Source organism: Amblyomma americanum, chromosome 10 (assembly GCF_052857255.1).
Source record: "Amblyomma americanum isolate KBUSLIRL-KWMA chromosome 10, ASM5285725v1, whole genome shotgun sequence".
Lineage (NCBI taxonomy): Eukaryota > Metazoa > Arthropoda > Arachnida > Ixodida > Ixodidae > Amblyomma > Amblyomma americanum.
This window is the reverse complement of record NC_135506.1, coordinates 43475912-43493465: the sequence shown is the minus strand read 5'-3', so window position 1 is coordinate 43493465 and position 17554 is coordinate 43475912. Positions and strand designations below refer to the sequence as shown.

General features: G+C 45.2%; 1 protein-coding gene across 4 annotated transcripts in view; it reads left to right on the top strand.

Annotated features, from left to right (window-relative positions):
• LOC144107991 (uncharacterized) overlaps positions 1-6526 on the top strand; it is a 162377-nt gene extending 155851 nt beyond the window's left edge. For 2 of the 4 annotated variants that reach the window (XM_077641247.1, XM_077641246.1), the window contains exon 11: positions 486-6526. In XM_077641247.1, the coding sequence (XP_077497373.1) occupies positions 486-537 (52 nt within the window). In that variant the 3' untranslated portion in view covers positions 538-6526. The remainder of the gene's footprint in view (positions 1-485) is intronic. The other 2 variants (XM_077641248.1, XM_077641249.1) reach the window with 2 other exon arrangements.
• Positions 6527-17554: the final 11028 nt, after the last annotated feature.

Below are 17554 nucleotides of genomic sequence, written 5' to 3'. Positions count from 1 at the left end.
GATTTCATGCGACTACATCCTAAGCGGAGCAGTCTAGGATTTCATGCGACTACATCCTAAGTGGAACTACTGCCTTTGCAAATACGCCATACCATAGTTTTTACTGTACGTTACCTACCCATTCATTGTCCGCTTTGTCACTCGTGTTCTCCAAGCCGCCGTGGTTAGGATGAATCCGGTTGTCCACTGTGGGTGACTAGACTACACCTCATGTCTGACTAGAGCTGGCATAGTCTCCCCTCCTGCTTGAGGTATCATGGCTGTTGTCCACATAAAATGGTGTCATCACGTAGTGAGGTCACAGGGTCCATGGTTTTCAGTCACATGACCCGTTGGTCACATGTGACTGAGCCCCCAAACATGTCCTCTTGTGTCCGCTTCCTTCTTTCATATCTCCCCACGAACACACATATCTGACGCCAGAATTCATGTCGCATTACATGAGTGCTCCTTCAACTTTTTGTGTTTTTCTTCTCTTCCCCCAGGATGCCAAGTTCTCAGTGTGTGTCCAGCATGGAACAAGATGAAGATGGCTAAGCATGGCGCAGAGGACAGCAGTCATGTCAGGAGGGAAGCTGAAAATGACAGAGTCGACACAGAAGGGTCTTGTTTCGACGACGGAAGAGAAAGAGAGCGTCAGAGGATAGCCAGCGACCAGCAGTGGCAGTTGCTAGTCGGTGGCTGTGCAATACAAAGTGAAAATGTTAAAGCCGGTGAAAGAAGAAGAAGAATCGACTTGCTGAAGACGATGGGTCAGGCTGCCGGGATAGGATTCCCTGACGCCAAGGTGGAGGAAGTCACTCATCAGATCTTCGTCTCCAAAGCAGCGCATCGTCAGGCGACAAACACGCTGAGTACCGCCGCCACACGTGGCTCTCTGTTTCGACGACATGTGCTTTGGAAGGGAACAAGTTTTCCGCATTCTCCACCTCACTTGAAGACAAGAAAGAAAGAAACAGCGAAAACGGCAGGCAGAAGAAAGGAAATTACTGGATTTCTCTCTCTTTTTTTTTAATTTTCTTTTGCGAACAAATGCCAAATTGAACATAGGCTCTTTTTCTTTCATCTCTCTAACGGGTTTCAGATACCTCATTCCTGTTGTTTTATTGCATGTGATATGGCGCATTTTGTGTGTGTATGATGCTTACACTTGTGGATCGGTTCCAGTCGTTGCCCTTTAATTTCTGCTGCTTTCACGTTCTCATGTTCTTCTCTCTCAGTGTGGTCCCGGTGTTTTTGACAGCAGTGCAGTGCGTCGGCAAGGAGTCTCATGCTGCTGTTCCAGCCTTGCACTCCCTGCACATTTGTTTATGTTTAGTTTATTTTTTGTTTTCCTTTGTTGTGCGCCACATCCGGTGGTCGCGTTCTCCCGGTGCTGACTTCAGAGAGTGTTTTATGCTTTGTTGTTTGTTGCTTTCATAGCTTTCCTACGTTGACGACAGTCGAGAAAGTTCTGTCTCTTTATTGCTTAGACACGTGACTCGAAGATATGAATTAATTTTCCCTCGCATACCCCAGCAGTGCTTATAGTGCATGCTAGTGCCTCACTTTTCTTTCACTAGTGACTCTCTGTGTGATGAGTTCCGGGTTACGATTTCAGGTAACTTCAAATGCTTTCTGTCCCATTGAATTTCGTCTTGGAAGTGCCGTACCCACTGAGGGCATAGGATTGTCCCCTTTACGCATTGTCGTTTTTTTTTTGCAATTTCGGGCGGCGTGTATTGCAGCAAGAAACCCTGGAATTGGAATGTACTCGCAAAGGATAGGCTTTGTGTACTGAAAGCATTCCGGCTGGTTTACCCTGCACGTTTCTGACAGGTTTTACGGTTACAACTTTTCGGTGGAAGATTTTGCAGGCTCTGAACAGAAACAGCATTCAGACAGGGCGGCCTTGATTTTTTCCTGGCCCTCCTGTGAATGAAGTTTTGAGTGCTGAAATCACAATAATCACTCAGGTTTATCTAACACGGGTCAGTTCTGCAGATGACAGAGCACTTGGAAAGGAACCAAAACTTTCTGTTCTTGTCACGCTGACTGGTTGTCAACTCGAGGCCTTTGGAAACAAATGAATGAGGCGAGGTTCTTCCTTTGTACAGTCCAGAAGGAAAAGAGAGAGAAAAAAAAACGAAGGGCGCGAAAGACAAAGGATGCCAACAATCCCTTTTGCCGTATTTTCGTGACCAGTCCTGCTAGGTATTTGTTAGCTTTCATGCCTGTCGATTTTTCGTCGTTTTCACATTCAGTGCCTCCTACTTTTCACTCTTTTTTTTTTAAATTCTTTGAACGTTTCGTTTCACGAGTCCTACCTCACTTTTTTTACATGCTCAAGCTGGTGACCTGTTCACCGTCTGTGCACGAAATGTAATGCCGTGCACAGACTGTCGTCATTGTTGGGCGACTCACCGCCACTCAGGGTTTCTTCCCTGCCGCCTCCTTCTTCTGACATTGTCATTTCATCGAGCTCGGTGTCTCTACATTAGTTCTCTTTTTTCTTCTTTTTTTTCTCCCTTCTTAACTTTTGTGCCTGGACTGCTGTTGGTGCAACAGAAGAGGGAGTGATGTGATGCGAAGCAGTGCGGGGCCATTCGGCGATACCCACATCGTCTCGCGGAACAGCGGTGCGTGCCGTCGGCAACGAAGCAGAGACAGCTTCCGAGTGGACTTTCTTGTTGATTTTTCTTTCCCCTTCCTACTTTTCTTGTGCGAAACTGGTGGTGTATCTGTGCGCGGTCGTCGTCGGGGCAGTGCCGGCTTGCTTCCCTGACGAAGGAGGCAGAAAGAAGAGAGAGGCCGCTGCCGACGACCAGGCCGACGCACGACAAGTGAGGGACTCAGAAAGGTGGCTTCCCCGCGTGGCCCGTGTGACCGGCGGGGAAAGCCGGTGGTGTCTACACTGCAATAGGAACTGCTGCGAACGTTGCGTACGGCGATGGGAGGAGGCCCGGGCCATGCGTGGCGGCGGCGATGACGACGGCAGAATGGACGGAAAAGGCTGACGATGACGTCACCCGCCGAACCGGACGTCGTGGCGGTGCCTGCGATGTTGATCACAATCATCACAACGTGCTGAGTAGTGCATGCGTTTTTGTTGGTGCTATGAGAATGATGATGATGATGATGATGATGGTGACGTGTCATCGGGACTTCTCGGACATGCGGGCTTTTTTTCCGGAGCCTCGCAAGTTGTTTGCTCTAAACTACCTATGCCTTTGCACTTGTGTTCTCCTGCTGCGGTTTAACCCCACTGTAGACTTTGTTGCTTTACTCTCTGCGCTAGCCACGAGTGCAGCAGTGCACGGACTTCCCCATGCGTGTCCCCTCCATTTTCTGTTGTTTTTTTCCCCTGCTACGACCATTTATTTATACTCTTCACAGTGACGTTTCCTTTTATGCTTTCATTTGTTCACTACATGCGCATTGGCAGGCACTCGACGTTATGGCTTCGAGATGAATGTCATCTTTGAGCTAGTATTGGTCGGCTGCCAGCAATTTCTTTCTTTTTTTATTTTTTTCGAGCGTGCTGCCTGTGGCCAAGGCACCAACTGTGGTTGCAGGCATCTGGGCCCAGTAGCACCTTTCACGCTCGAAGTAAGGTGGCTCCCCCGCGCCATTTAGCAACGTACAACTGCCAACACATCCTCAACGGGTAGAAGAAGTAGCAGGCTTTAAAGAAAAGAAAAAAGGAACAAGCCACGTTTTGTAGGGCACGGACTGCCTGCAACCACAGTGTACAGCTATCACCTCGATCTTGTCTCACCAGGCTACAGTGTTCTCGAGTATCAGTTTTGCTGGCATCTGCATTTTTTGTTTCGTCCACTTCTCCTCTGTCTTAGTGTTCATCATGCTGTTTTTGCTCTTCCGTGTGTCCACGTTTTTAAGCCCACGTTTTGACTCAGACTACGGTGTTTCTAGCTGTGCTGTTTTTCCCGTCTATTTGCCTGACATGCGGGGAGGGATGGGCCACCAGTGCTGCGTCTTTTAATTGCCACCATCGCAGCTGGCGAAGGATTTCTTCGTCTTCCGCCGGCCCAGATGGAGCACCAGTTGCTCCCTCGCCACACGCCAGGCTCTCGCACCTGTTTCTTCCGGCCGTTTTATCACACTCGCACTTGCTGGCCGCAGTGTGTGGTTTCTGCGCTCCTGTGATGCGTCTCTCGTTTCGTCACGAAAGTTCCTATATCTTTGCTGTTGCGCTGACTGGGCCGTAAGCACCCTTTTGTTCCCCTCGTGCTTCGCTCCGTCGTCACGTGGGGCCTGTTTGCTCGCGTGACCCCATCATCGTGTGCAGTCGTGACGTCACGCCAGTCTCTCCTCGGGTGGCTTGGTGGTCTCCACGTCGGGCTTGCTTGTGTCGCAATAACCGAGCCTCTCGTTGCAGGTTTGAAATTGCAGTGCTAATTTTTGTGCACCGTTTGCACTAGCGCTCCGTTCTTTTCTGCTTAGGGGACTGTTTTTTGTTTTGTTTTTTCCGCCTTTAAGGATTTCAGCACGTGGCATGCCATATTTAAGGACGCATACCATCAGGCACATTGATTTGGAAGGGTAATTTTGGCATCAAATTTAACTTGGAAAAACTCCTTACATTTGGGTTTTTGTGACAGACCTTGGGTAGTGATTTTTTTCTTTGCTAAACGTGTCAAACTCACCAGTTCCGGCGCAGATTTTTTTAAATTTCGCTACTCCCATGTGCCGTCAGTAGACGTTGGTAGCTCTTTGTACAAAGCGTATGTCTGACCTTTTCAGCAGGTTTGGTACAATTTTTTTCTCAGGTACAGGCTCACATTTGTTCCCAGTTTTTCACTCAGCATTTCGACGGGTATTCTTAACTGACGGCAAGCTTTGTTGACACTTAGAACTGGTAACTTGCTTGCCTTGGTTTCAAGGCAGGCTAGGCAGAAGCCAGTTTTGCCCATGTGTTTGTTTGTTTTGCTTTCCATTTTCAAAACTGCCACAGAACACTAGTTCTCTTGTTGTTCAGTTTGGGTATGATTCAGAAGTTCCTGCAACACAACTGGGTTTTAAAATGTACTGGGCTCCCGTAAATGCAGCGCAGTTCGCGCAGTTCTTGGCAACCATTTTCTTATCAGCAATCTTGGCTGGCCATGGGGCAGTGCTTTTGACAGCAGCTGTAACCATTTCGTTGAAAATGTGTGCTGATAACGTCCTTTTTTTTCTTTCTGGCATGCACGTGTGTGAAAACTCTGCCTTTTTGATTTTCCATGCCTAGCTGTATGCAGCTTTTGAGTTTACATAGCTCTCAGTTCACGCCTGTTCGATCATACTTGCTTCTCAGGGCCCTGTTTGCTGTGTTCACTGTCTGTTTCAAGAGGAGCTTGAGCTTTTTTCTCGGCTCCCTGAAAAAAGGAAAAAAAAAAAGAGCATTGAGTGTAAGAAAGTGATCGTGGGGACATGTAGAGAGAGAGATAGGTGGAGGGGGATGAGGGCAGGCCCTGGTTCGAAGCCACCGCCCGTGTGTTGCGTCCATGTAGCGTTTTACACGTAGCGTCTTCTCATGCGGCCATTCTCTCGTGTCCAGTGCTTGCAGCAGCGGCTCAAACATAGGTGCCTGTGTGTGCTCTTTGAGTGATGGAGTAAGGGGTAGAATGGAGATGGGCGGAGGGGGGTGTGGAGATGGGCTGGCAAGTAGCGCCCCCCTTTGCCCGTGGCGAGGTCGCGAGAGTCCAAGGTGGGAAGGTTTGACATCCTGCCTCCTCTTTTTTGTCGGCTCCTCAGTCACGTCGTGTTTAGTGTTTGTTCTCTGTTTTCTCTTCTCATCACAGCTTTCTTCTTCTCCTCTCTCTTTCTCACACCATGTGCGTGTTTCACATACGAGTTGTACCGTAGTCGACGTTTGTCGTGTTGTACATGTGACCGCCACATGTTTTTCGTGGCGCCTTGAAGTGACCATCACCTTCCCAATTCTGACCTGCTCTGATTTTTTTTTTTCAGTCTGAAGAGTCTCTGTTAATGGGCTGTAGCTGTGCTCCATTTTTCATTGTTGTTGCTTTTGTGGAAGCATTTTTTTGTAGCCTTCGTCTGCTCGCTTCACTTTTGGTCTCTTTAACACTTGCCGCGGGGTTTTCTTTTCTTTTTCACACCCGCACCAACCAAATGGCACGTTGTTCAGCATTGCGCAGCGTTGTTCATTCGTGGCACAGTGCAACTGAAAGCAGAAGAGGCCTCACAGAGGCGTGCAGTTCTTCTGCCATCCCCATCATCACCGCGCTTTCGCCACAGTGCACGGCGAGCGTGCTGGTTTTCACCGGCGGGCTCTCCAGAATATCTCTAGGTGGTCGCATTCGTGCCAAAGGCAACAGCAGTACCTGACTGAATGAGACTTTGACCGGCACTGGCTCCCATTGATGTGCCGGTCGGCTGCTGGCTTTTGAAGGTCCGGTAGGAGATAGGTTGTCGTCGTGGCTTTGATAGAGAGAGAGAGAGCAGCTTGCGAAAAAGGCAGTGGCTTTGGAAATAAGGGAAATGGTTGTTTGATGGTGTGGATTGGTTTAAGAAAAAAAAAATTTGGGCAGGCCTGCATTTCCAAAGAGAGCCTCATGGATGTCAGGAGTGCCTGGTTCATTTTGCATGCAAGCTGTTCATTTTTTTCCAGACTGTTTGCTTTTGTCGCCTTGTTGGAACTATTTCCATAGTTGCATGGTCTACGTTATATTAACATTTGGCGTGAGAGGCGAAATTGTCTTATCGCTTTCTCTGTTGTGGCTTTTTTGGGATGGCTGTTGTCGGTTTCAAGCATTTCGTGAGTGTAGCCAGCACTTTGAGCCGCAGAAAAGCCTCACTGAAAGCCGCATCTTCGGTTCGTGTTGCATGCTGGTTTCATTGTCTACACCTTCTCTCAAAGACGTCACGTTTGTTTGAAGAAGGATGATCTCGCGCGCTTTTTGTTAGAAACAAAGTTGCGCACCTCTGAAAAAAAAAAAAAATACGCATCTCAAAGTTCTGGACCATAACATACGTGTTGCTCACTTCAGGATTGTTGCCACCACGATATAATGATGCTTGTCACTCTCTCAGCTGTCAGATGTTTTTCTGTTGTAATTTCATTGTTCTTTAAGTAAGGGCTGGTGTTGCCTTTGGAGCATGACCAACGTGCGAGGTACGAAGAGCGTTTTGGCGCCTAGGCGTCGTGGTGATCAGAAATAGTGTTGTCGAGGGAATGTTGCATTTCCTGCTGGTGTCATGGAAGCAGTGCTGGTGACGCATTTCAGATGTCGGCTCATAGCTTTGTAACACTCCTCATGTTTAACAAGTCTGTGTGTGGTCGAGCAGCAAGCTGTTGGTGTTTTATTCAGTTAAGAGTGGCTTTTTGTGTCAGAGAACACTCTGTAGCACCATGAAATCACAGTCGTTGAAGCCAGTGCGAAAATATCCTTTTGTGCTCAGGCACTGAATGTCTAGAATGAATTGCTGAACAGAACCATGCCCTTGGAAACAAAACGCAGAATTCAGAGGAACTGTGCTTGTGTTGCATACTATTTTTGTCTCATTGGAGCCCCAGTTGATGTCCCTACTCCTGAACTTTTTGCTTTTTAATGGAAGTCAGTATTTTCAACTATTTAGGTCAAAATCTTGGAGCAGGCTTGAGATTCAGGCTCATCACGCTTGTATTTAAAATTTTTTTCTCGCGGGGCATGCACGCAGGGAAAAGTGCGCAGTTTAAAATGGAAAATTTTGTGCTAACGTCTTGGCTGTCAGCAACAATGGGGTGAAGGCTGCCTTTGAAGCCTTCGTTACATAGTGTGAGCTGACTGAAGAAACTTGAGTTGCCAGCAACAAACGGGTTGTTCATTTTTACACTCTTGAAGCGAGGCGTCTGTCATTTGGATGTGAGTTCATGGTAGTTTTTTTTTTTCTGATTTTCGTCGAGTGTCTTTATGTTTGCTCTCCCAATCCCGGTGTGTGGTTTAGTCGATTGCTTCTCTACCCAAGCCCTCATCTACCATCTCGTACCCTTCGTTTGACCTGGTGAGCGTTTTTCTGCTTATAAATATAAATATATATATTATATATATTATACATACAGAAAAAAAAATCACATGCGCGTGAATACAGTCTATATATAAATATATACACATATATATGTATACATACTTCCTTGGTGCCTCGGAAATGCACATTGTCTACCTCCCAGTAAAACAGGTCCATGTGTGTAAAGTTTCAAGCAGAAAAAAAAAAATGCTGTGGAAGTGTTATACAGAAGTGGTCTTAAGTTACACGGCAAAAGAGTCAGTCTAGATGGTGTACAAGAGCTAAAGAAAAAATGTGTATCGGCGAGTGTGGCTTTCCTGAATTGCCCCCTCTTTGTCGAATCCCACTTGCGTGTAAATGTTAAAACGAAAGTTTTTGATTGATGTAAAAAAAAAAAAAGAGTTTGTGCCTTAGGTTGATGAGGAAGTTTGTTATTTGCGAGCATTTTTTGAATGGCAATTTGGTGCAAACAGCCACGGAATTGAGCGAAATCATACAAAGGTGTAGATAATTATACTGAAGACTTGAATAAGCGCGAGGTAGAGTTTTGTTTCTTCTTGAGTGCTGTCAGCATGTCGTTGGAGGTTTTCGATTGGCATCTGTAGGGTGAGAAGCCCACGGTAGTGTTGCGCCAGAGTTTCAAGGTAGAGGCAAAAGAGTTGCCATTCCAGGGCAGTGCCTTACCGGGGAGCATGCCACACGCTGCATTCTGGTCTTGTTATGGCACCAGTTTGAAAGGTCCGGCTGGTATCGGTTAGCCGTTGGGCCGGGAAAGCCCGTGCTCCTTCTATTACCTGCATGCATGGTGAAAGCTCCGAGCTGTGACGGTGCATTGCGTACAGTGTGAGTAGCTGCTGGCATCAAGGTCAGGCATTCTTTACATGGCAGCAGGTCTGCCAATAAATCAATTGCAGTTGAGAAAAGGGCAACCAATATGACGGGCGTACAGATGTGCAGGCAGCTGCGGAATGTTACACATTGCCCATGTTCTTGCATTCGTGTAGAAGCCAATGTGTTGTCCTATGGGAAATGTAAGGTCTAAGAGTCGCAAACACTTGTGCATTATTGGAAAGATAAGAAGAATTATGAGAAATGTGAGGTCTAAGAGTTGCAGACACCTGTGAAATTATTTGAAAAATGAGAAGGATCGACAACCGCAAAAACTATTGTTAATGGACTCCATCTATGCTCGGTTTAGTCTAGAGTCCTTCATTTGCATTTTGACTTGGAATTTGTGTTCAGGCTTTACAAATATGTGGAGCTTTGAAAACTCCTTGGGCTTTGCCGAGCATTTGGCTTTAGTGTATCGAGCCATAGCCATCCTGCTCGGAGATTAATGTTGGAGAGCTTTAGCGTAGTAGAATCTACGATGCACTTTCATAAGGTGCTTTCCAGGAGTGGATTGCAGAACACAGTAAGAGGTTTCGTTAAATGCAGGTTTAAATTCTTGGAGTTGAGGTGTTTGCAGATGTATTTTAGGTGCCTTGCATCGCAGAAGTTTGCAGGTTGGCAACAAGTGATCACGCAAAGGTGTTTCTATTTGGATTCACTGCACCTTAATCTACTGCAAGGCTTTCCCCTGTTTGGCACTGCCCAGCTCCAGGCTCCAGGTAGAGGAGAAGTCAAAAAGACATGACGGTACAAATTGAACGTAGTGTACGGTACTAGGTTATAGTACTAAAAAGTTAAGCGTGCAAGAAACGAAGAAAAATGATGGCTTGTCTCGCAAGAATGAGATCAACGGTGCATGGAAAGAAAGAAAAAAAAAATGAGTGAAATAAAAGCTCTATTTTTGTTGAAACTAGGATTTCACTTAAGTACGAATACTATATACATATTTTGTTAGAGGAAGCTTTTTCATATTAGATGTGGGTCTGATTGTGTCGCCACATATACAGCCAACATCTTCTGTACACAGGCGTCATGGGAACTGTTGCAACCTTGCGTGCATCGGTTTCCCTCCTTCTCCTTTCCGCCTCTCCCCCATTTTTTTTGCCTGCCATTTTGGCCGCATCCGCATCGACTTGGATGTGTCTTTCATTGCCTCAGGAAGTCTGTAATCACAGTTTTTTCCTCATTTAGTCTTTTTCTTTTGCTATGAAAACTAAAGGTTTGGCAGCAGGTGCATCCTGTGCCAACTTGTGAAATCCCCCTCGGTGGAGTAGCATGCTGGGTAGACTTTTAATGAGGTCATTCAATCAAACTTCTTGTACTTTGGTGTTTGAAGCCACGTGCAGACAGTGCATTCGAACCATTGGCCTTCATTGTTCGTTTTGACCTGTGTGGATCAAAACGTATGGTGAATGGTTTTAAGGTGCGAAATTGCCATGGATGTTCTTGCATCTGGAGTAAATTAATGTATTAAAACATTTGCTGAGTTTCTTATGCTTTAGTGAGTCGCAAAAGAGTGTCTATTATTCACTGCAGACCTCTCTGTTTGTGCGATATGCACGTATTGACTACCAGTGAATCAGGAAGTGACCTTTTTATTTGTGTCTACAGGTTTTGCTCTATGAGTGCCTCCCTTGTTTCATCTTGCAGCAATATTGGGGCATAGCAGTACGATTATGAAGCTTTGCTAATTTTTCATTTTGTACTGTGTGCTACTGTGGCCTACAGGCGGAAAAATCCCTTGAGTGTACCTAAGAGTTTTTGTCTGTAGGCCTCCAATTTTTGTGTTCCAGAGGTTGTGAAAACCTTCTGGACTTGAAAGACTTTGGTGCAATATTATGATGAACACAGTCTGTCCACAGGCAACTTTGTGCAAGGGGCTTTCACAAGGGTATTGTAACAATGGCTACTCAGCACATGATTTCAGCGAAAAGATACATCACTGTGTAAAATACAGGCACATAAGATTAGCTTCGCATCTCCAACGAGAAGTGCATCAGACTGTAAAAACATTAGCAGTCTTGAATTCGTGCTGTTCTTGTAACCAGCACACATAGAACCAGAGTCACGAAGCCTGTTAGATAGTAGCCTGATTGGCTACCATCTTGCTGGCTGTCGCCATTGGCAAACATACATGCACTGGCTGGCAGGGAACCAGTGAGGCTCTGAGCTGCCTACTTTTGGTCTTGTATGTTGCGCATTTGCACATTGCGTCCTTGGGGGTTGCTGCCATGCCGATGCCTATTATTCTTCAAACTTCTGAAATCATCGATGTGCTAAAGGTCGCCGAAGATCATGCTGGTTTCGCGGGTATATTTTTTTGGACGGTTGACTATTTTGGTGGTTCGCATACGTGAACACCGCCTTGTGGTCGCTTCTTTAAGCTGCAGTGCACTTTTGTCTCTCTGTGGCCATTTGGTGCTAAATTGGATAATGTTTACAAATTCTGTAGAATTAAGCACGATGCTCCCATGCAGTTTCAATATAGATGAATTAAGCAAGTTTACATGTCTTTGCAGGGAGCATTGACGATAAAAGTGTGTGGGTAGTTTTCTGTCCCACTGTGCAGACGGAACAAGGGGCCTACCAAGCAGACACTTAGGTGGTCAAGCAATGGCGGTTGTTGACGTTTTGCGATCCTCTGTCTTATCAACCACTCACATACACAACTTCAGGGAATTATTGCCGCTGTTTGGTACCTTGCATAAAGCATTGGAAACCTACACGGCGCCGTTTTTATTTTTTTAGAACTGAGACATGGGAAAAAAAAAATTGTGTCACACACCCGGATCAACCCCTACTATCACGTCCCTGAACAATACTTGCCCGTGCACTTATGTTGGAAGAAAGATTTTTCTCCGTGTTTATGCATGTGTATGCATGCGGTGTCAGCTTTTTCGAGTTGAGAGGCCTTTCATGGGTACTGTTTTCAACACGTGTGTGTGTGTGTGTGCTGTGTGCTGTGTGCTCGAATTCGTAGTCTGCTTGGGAGCTGTCTGCTCTGAATCATAGCTTTTTCTTGTAAGTTGGCGGGAAATCACTTGAGCTTTTCTTTTTTAGCATTGTGTGTGGAAGCGAGGTATTGCCTGGCTTCAAATGTGTGTCTATACTCTACCATGCCTTTCTTTGTTTTTTGTTTTCTTTGACAAAAAAACATCGAAGCCATTCCGCGCGAATTCATCTAGCATGTAAACCACACATTAGCTCCTGTCTGGCCAATGGAGCCAAGAGTATGCCCTATTTCCCCACTTTTGTTTTCTGCATTACCTGCCCTTGAGTTGTCTGTTGTGGCTGTTGGTATGGTCTTCTACTCTGTTCATGTGGTGGAGATGATGCCGACGGTTTGCTGCTGCAGAAGATGAATTCCCGTTGAACGGTTTACTTCTACTTGAACCCGACTACCTCAAGTTTTTGTCGAACATACTGCTCTTTCATTTTATTTTATTTTATGGAAGCCCCTGCGATATCCCAGTGCCCCCACATTTGTTTACCATGTGACCTTAGGGTTTATGGGTGGTTAAAGAAACGAAGTTAAGCTTGTGTTTCATCTTGTTCGAACACCTCAGGCTGAGTGCATAAATTCACGTACTGCAGTTTTTTTGCCAATACCACCACACCCCTACTTTCGAACCAAGATTTGCCAAATTGAATGTTATGCCGACACAAAGACTAGGCCCTACTTTTGGTTGGTATTTCTTGATTTGCGTGAAGTTCTTCTTCCAAAACAGGGCTTGCAAGAAGAAATTAGCATTTTTCATTTCCTTGTTAAATTTTGAACAATGTTATTGCTTGAAGTCATTGCTATTCGGAGATGTGAACTTAAAGCGACAAAAATAGTTTGGCTCATAGGTGTTCAAAGAAAATTTGTCATTCACCGTTAAAATGTTTATTAAATGTGACCATATGGAAAATTGCAGGTATGTTCACCGTCGTATCATCTTTACCATGGGAATTTTATACATTTAAGCTGTGAAACAAACTGCCACATGCTTATATTATCCGGAGTTAAATTGGATGTAATTGGGTGCTTCTTAAAGCACAAAAAAGATACTATCAGATTCAGGTTGACTGCATAACACAGAAGGCACAAGCAGCCCTTTGCCATAACCTGATATCGTTAAAGAGTCTTTGTGGATTTTAGCTTGATACCAGCATTGTACAATACACAGGCACAATCACATAATCATCGGAATATGTGCGCCGTATGTTTTTCAATTTGCTTGTTTTTTTTACCGGTTCATTCCTGCTCATTACGGGTCCCTGGGCTAGGCCTAGTAGTTTAGGCTTGGTCCGGATAATGCTAAACCACGGGATTGAAAAACACAATTTTTTTTCTTTTTGTGTTGCTTGCCGGCAGAAGTATTGCTGATGGCATGTGACATTGCACTGCACCTTTTATGAATGAGAAGTGCATTGCTGTTTTGTCTGTCTTGTTTAGGTTTGACGTTAATTGCCACCGTGTCTGTTTGTAGTGCATGCACTGAGTGTTCCCGTTTCTGTACAGAGCTTTTTAGTTGTGCCAGTTGCGAAATTTTCTTTGCCACAGATGTTCAGCGCTCTGGCACTGCGCTTGGTCTGAAACTCAGTTTCGTATAGTAGCGCCATCTCATGACAGTAAAATGATTTGATCTTGTTTGACAAAAAAAAAAAAACAGGACATTTTTAATAATTTATTCCACAGTCTGTAGACGCCATGTACTTTTGCCCGCTTGCCCCAGTTCGCCGCAAGAAGAGATGCAATTTCGTAGCAAGAGATTCGCACCTGGCACAAATAAAAAGCTGTGGTTTTCGTCGCCACCACCACTATCGGTAGGCATCAGCCGAATCACTGATTTGTACGAAAGGTTTTCTTTGCCCCCTCAGCTGTTTTCAACAGTGGCTTGCGTCATCTCGGTGACCTCAGTATTTACAGTTCCTATTCACGAGTTTTTTCCATGGCTCGCCTGGACATTACGCGTAGTTCATCATAGACTCGATAGGCGGCGTAATTGCTATACTACGACATGACGGCGTAACGACAAGTACAAAAGAACGCATCTCAGCCTTTCTCTCTCTCGACCCCCCATAAGAATGAATGTGGGCTTGGTAGCTGCTTTTGCGACGTTGTTCTGATGTATTGAAATCACACGCACACACAGAGAAGAACAGATAAGGTGCGGTGCCACTATAGCTTGTGTATAACACGACGAAGAACTGTTGCTTGCTTCTTGTGACGAACGTCCCTGCAATAACAGGCTGAGGCTGGACAAAATTGTCCTGTGTTTTAATTTTCGCATTTTCCGAGAACATTGCCTTTTCTGGCAATCATTCTCAGAACATCGTCGGTGTCATCTGCAGCACCGTCTGCGCGGCTATCTTTGCCCTGGTAGACGACGTTTTCATTCGCCAAGCTGCATGTACGTATACTAACTGCTGACGTCAGCATGAGTCTTCTGCTTCGTGACCGTAATGGTTAGCAGTTTATGCTGTCGTAAATGGCGCCATTAATGTGTCGGTCCCGAATGTCATAGGAGACTTGCTTTCCAGCGGGCTCACTTTGACGCTATGCCTAGATAAGGGTAGCTATCCGTACGTGCGCATAGCAGGACCTTTGCATTCGTGCTTGGCAAGCCAAGAGCTGTTAGGAATCTCTGCGTGTATGTGACAGTGATCGGAGAGGCATTCGTTTCATTTGTCGCAAAAAGAGAAGTAGGTGCTGCCTTTTTCTTAATGAGCTCGGAAGGTCATGGCTGAATATTCGAAACTAGCGCCATCACGAAGTTTCAGTCTCGACTTTTACGTCATCGGCTTGACGTCACAGATATTGGTGCTGTCGTCGGCATAATGCAGCCGTGTCCATTAGTCTACATTTATGATGTCAGTATGCATTAGTGCCCATTGACAATGTACGCCGTAGAAAAAAAACGTACAGTTTAATATGTAGCGACACAACAGTTAGGTGAAGTGCCGTCCAATCATCGACCGCAGCTAGGTTTTAACAGCTGCATAATTGATGCCTGCGTTTGTTTGTGCGCTGTCGGAGCCGATACGTTTGCAAGACCAGTTTGATGTTAATGAACAAAGGCAGCCCCTTACACCTCTGGCATTTCTCCGATTTTGTTCGTTGCACCCTCCAATTGCCTTGTCTGCTTTTTCTTTTTTATTTATCTTGTCCTTGTGTGGAGAAGTTATTGCTTGCAGACAAGAGTTTCAGCCTCAGCCTGGCCTTGCGGTGCTATATACGAGTTTCGTCTGCATCGGTTAATTCTATTGCAGATGGATCCGAGTTGTCTTTTTGATGCGGTGTGTTGGTTTGTATATGCCTGCGCTGTCAATTTGAACGGTGCGTTCTTACAGACTGGCTGTGTGTCTTACGGTGCAAGGCCAGGAGTTTTTGCATATGATGTGGCGTGCATGTGCGTGAGTGTGTGTGTGTGTAGACGTTTCAGTGCCAGCAAAACTTAAAAAACGAAAAAAAAACATAAAGATGGTGGTGTACACTGTGTAGTTTTTCTGTAGCCTTTTTTTTTCTTCACTTTGTAATGCGTGTACTGGAAACTTAATAAAATTTTTAGTTTGGTAAGTAACTACACAATGCATTTCCTGTCTTTTTCTCTACGTCATAGTAGTGCATGCGAAAATAAATCACGGCGCCAACCAAGAAGACTTGTCAAGAAGTTGCGTCTTCCCAAAAGAAGCTCTTTACTGTGGACCTGTTGCAAAGATTGAGAATAAATAGCGCTTACTCAACGAAATTGAGAAGGTGGATGTTGCATTATGAATGCCTTAGGAGCAAGACACCACTTGGAATCTGCAAAACCGGTTAGATAATCCAATTGGATTGCTAAGTTCTATTGAATCCAATTGGTCCCAATGGTTTCTTATGATGGGTGTGAGGCATGAAATGCGATGTGGTCACTGCTTCGTCATTAAGCCAGCCTACTCCAAAAGTTGAAATAGCAAATTGATAGGAGCAACGATTATATTGTAGCTTTTTATGCCTCACATGATCTATACTAAACTTCGACATCGCGACCTCGCTTAGATGTTGAAACCGAAACAGCTTTAGAGAAAAATTACAAATTATTTAGTAGTCGCTAGCGGATACCACGTGGTGATCCTTGTACACTAACACACTATGCGTCATTACCAAGAACACGCATGATCAAAATTTTTTTTATCATTTATGTATGCAATTGGAAGTGCCTTATCTTTCTGGGTCGGCATCTTGTTTTTTTTTTTTTTTGTGACATACCTCCCACATTTAACAAGGTTTCCTCAGGCTACTGACTTAATCCCCTAATAATGGGGGATCAAGGCATGCGAGGGCACTCGTGGCAAATGTTTTGGGAAGCGGCCATTGCCTATATTTGGCAGCAGCACTCCGAGAGAGAGGCCTTTGCATCAAAGGAGTCAAAGCTCAAAGCAGCAGTGACGCAACCAAGAGCATCGGCAGACCTTTTTGCAGGGCTGGGAGGGGGGGGGGGGGGGGGGGTGCACCTGATGGTCGGGGATGGGGGAGGCGGTAGATTAGCACCAATAAGGCGCTATTTCTGGTCTAAACTACGCACATGAAACAAAAATTTAAAACAGCAAATTAATGCTAGGCTTGGAGAACATACATTGAATTTTATTAATAAAGAATTAAACTTGCAAGCAAAATGCGAAAAGTTACTATCACTTCGTGGAGAAGAACGATCAGTTTCACTGCGTGCGGTTTCTCGACTCACGTGAACTGATGACGAGCACACAACGCAATATGTTCACCAGCATGTAACTGCAGTCTGTCGGTCTTTCTCGAATAGCAGCTGCAGACGTCTCAGTTTTTTCTGGGCAAATTGCATGTTGACACGGGTGATAAGTGCTTCATTACACACACTCTTGATGCACACTCGTCACACAAAGGCCATTTATCCTGTTATTTGTCATTGTTGAGCGTTGCCAGGTTTTCACTCTCCTCATTGTACTGAAGGAGCATTCGACAGTGCAAGTGGTAACTGGCAAGACCAGAGCCACCTCAATGGCTTTTGCAAAGGTGGGAAAGAATGCCTTGGCCTCAAGCAAAAGTTCAGAGTACATTATTTGTGACGAGTACCCAGTTTTGCTTCTGCACATCTCGTACCACAACGTACCCTCTTCCTTGAAGTTTTCGATACAGTAAAAGCCCTGCAGTTCTTCAGCGAGGGCAACAAACTCAACATGGCTTAAATACTTTTTTTTTCTGGATGCATTTGGAGAAATTTGAAGCTCTTCATATTGCTTTCAGAAAAGCGGCGGTCCAAACGGGCAGTGAGAGAGTCCAAGTAAGGCACATACAGTATTTTGCGTTTTTATCGTGAAGACTTTCAAAAGTATCCCCGCCTCAACCGCTGGCTCATTTGCGGTGAAATTGCACACAGAGCTTGTGTATTAGGGTAAATTTTGTATCGTAGCAAGTTTGACAACGGTACTTACTTGGTTGAGCCGTGCATGATGCGAAAACGTGATCGTCTACGTAGAGATCGGCGAACCAAAACCCGCAGACGACGTTTTTCTTTGAATGGCGGCAGTGGCGCCATCTGTTTTCGGCAGTCGCCCCTTGCCCCCCGTTGCGGGCTTCCTGTCAACCGTTTAACTTTGAAAAATAAAAAACAATAAAAATATAAAATTTATTATGTCAATGAGCATTAATTAAATAAAATAAGCTTGAAGTCTCGCC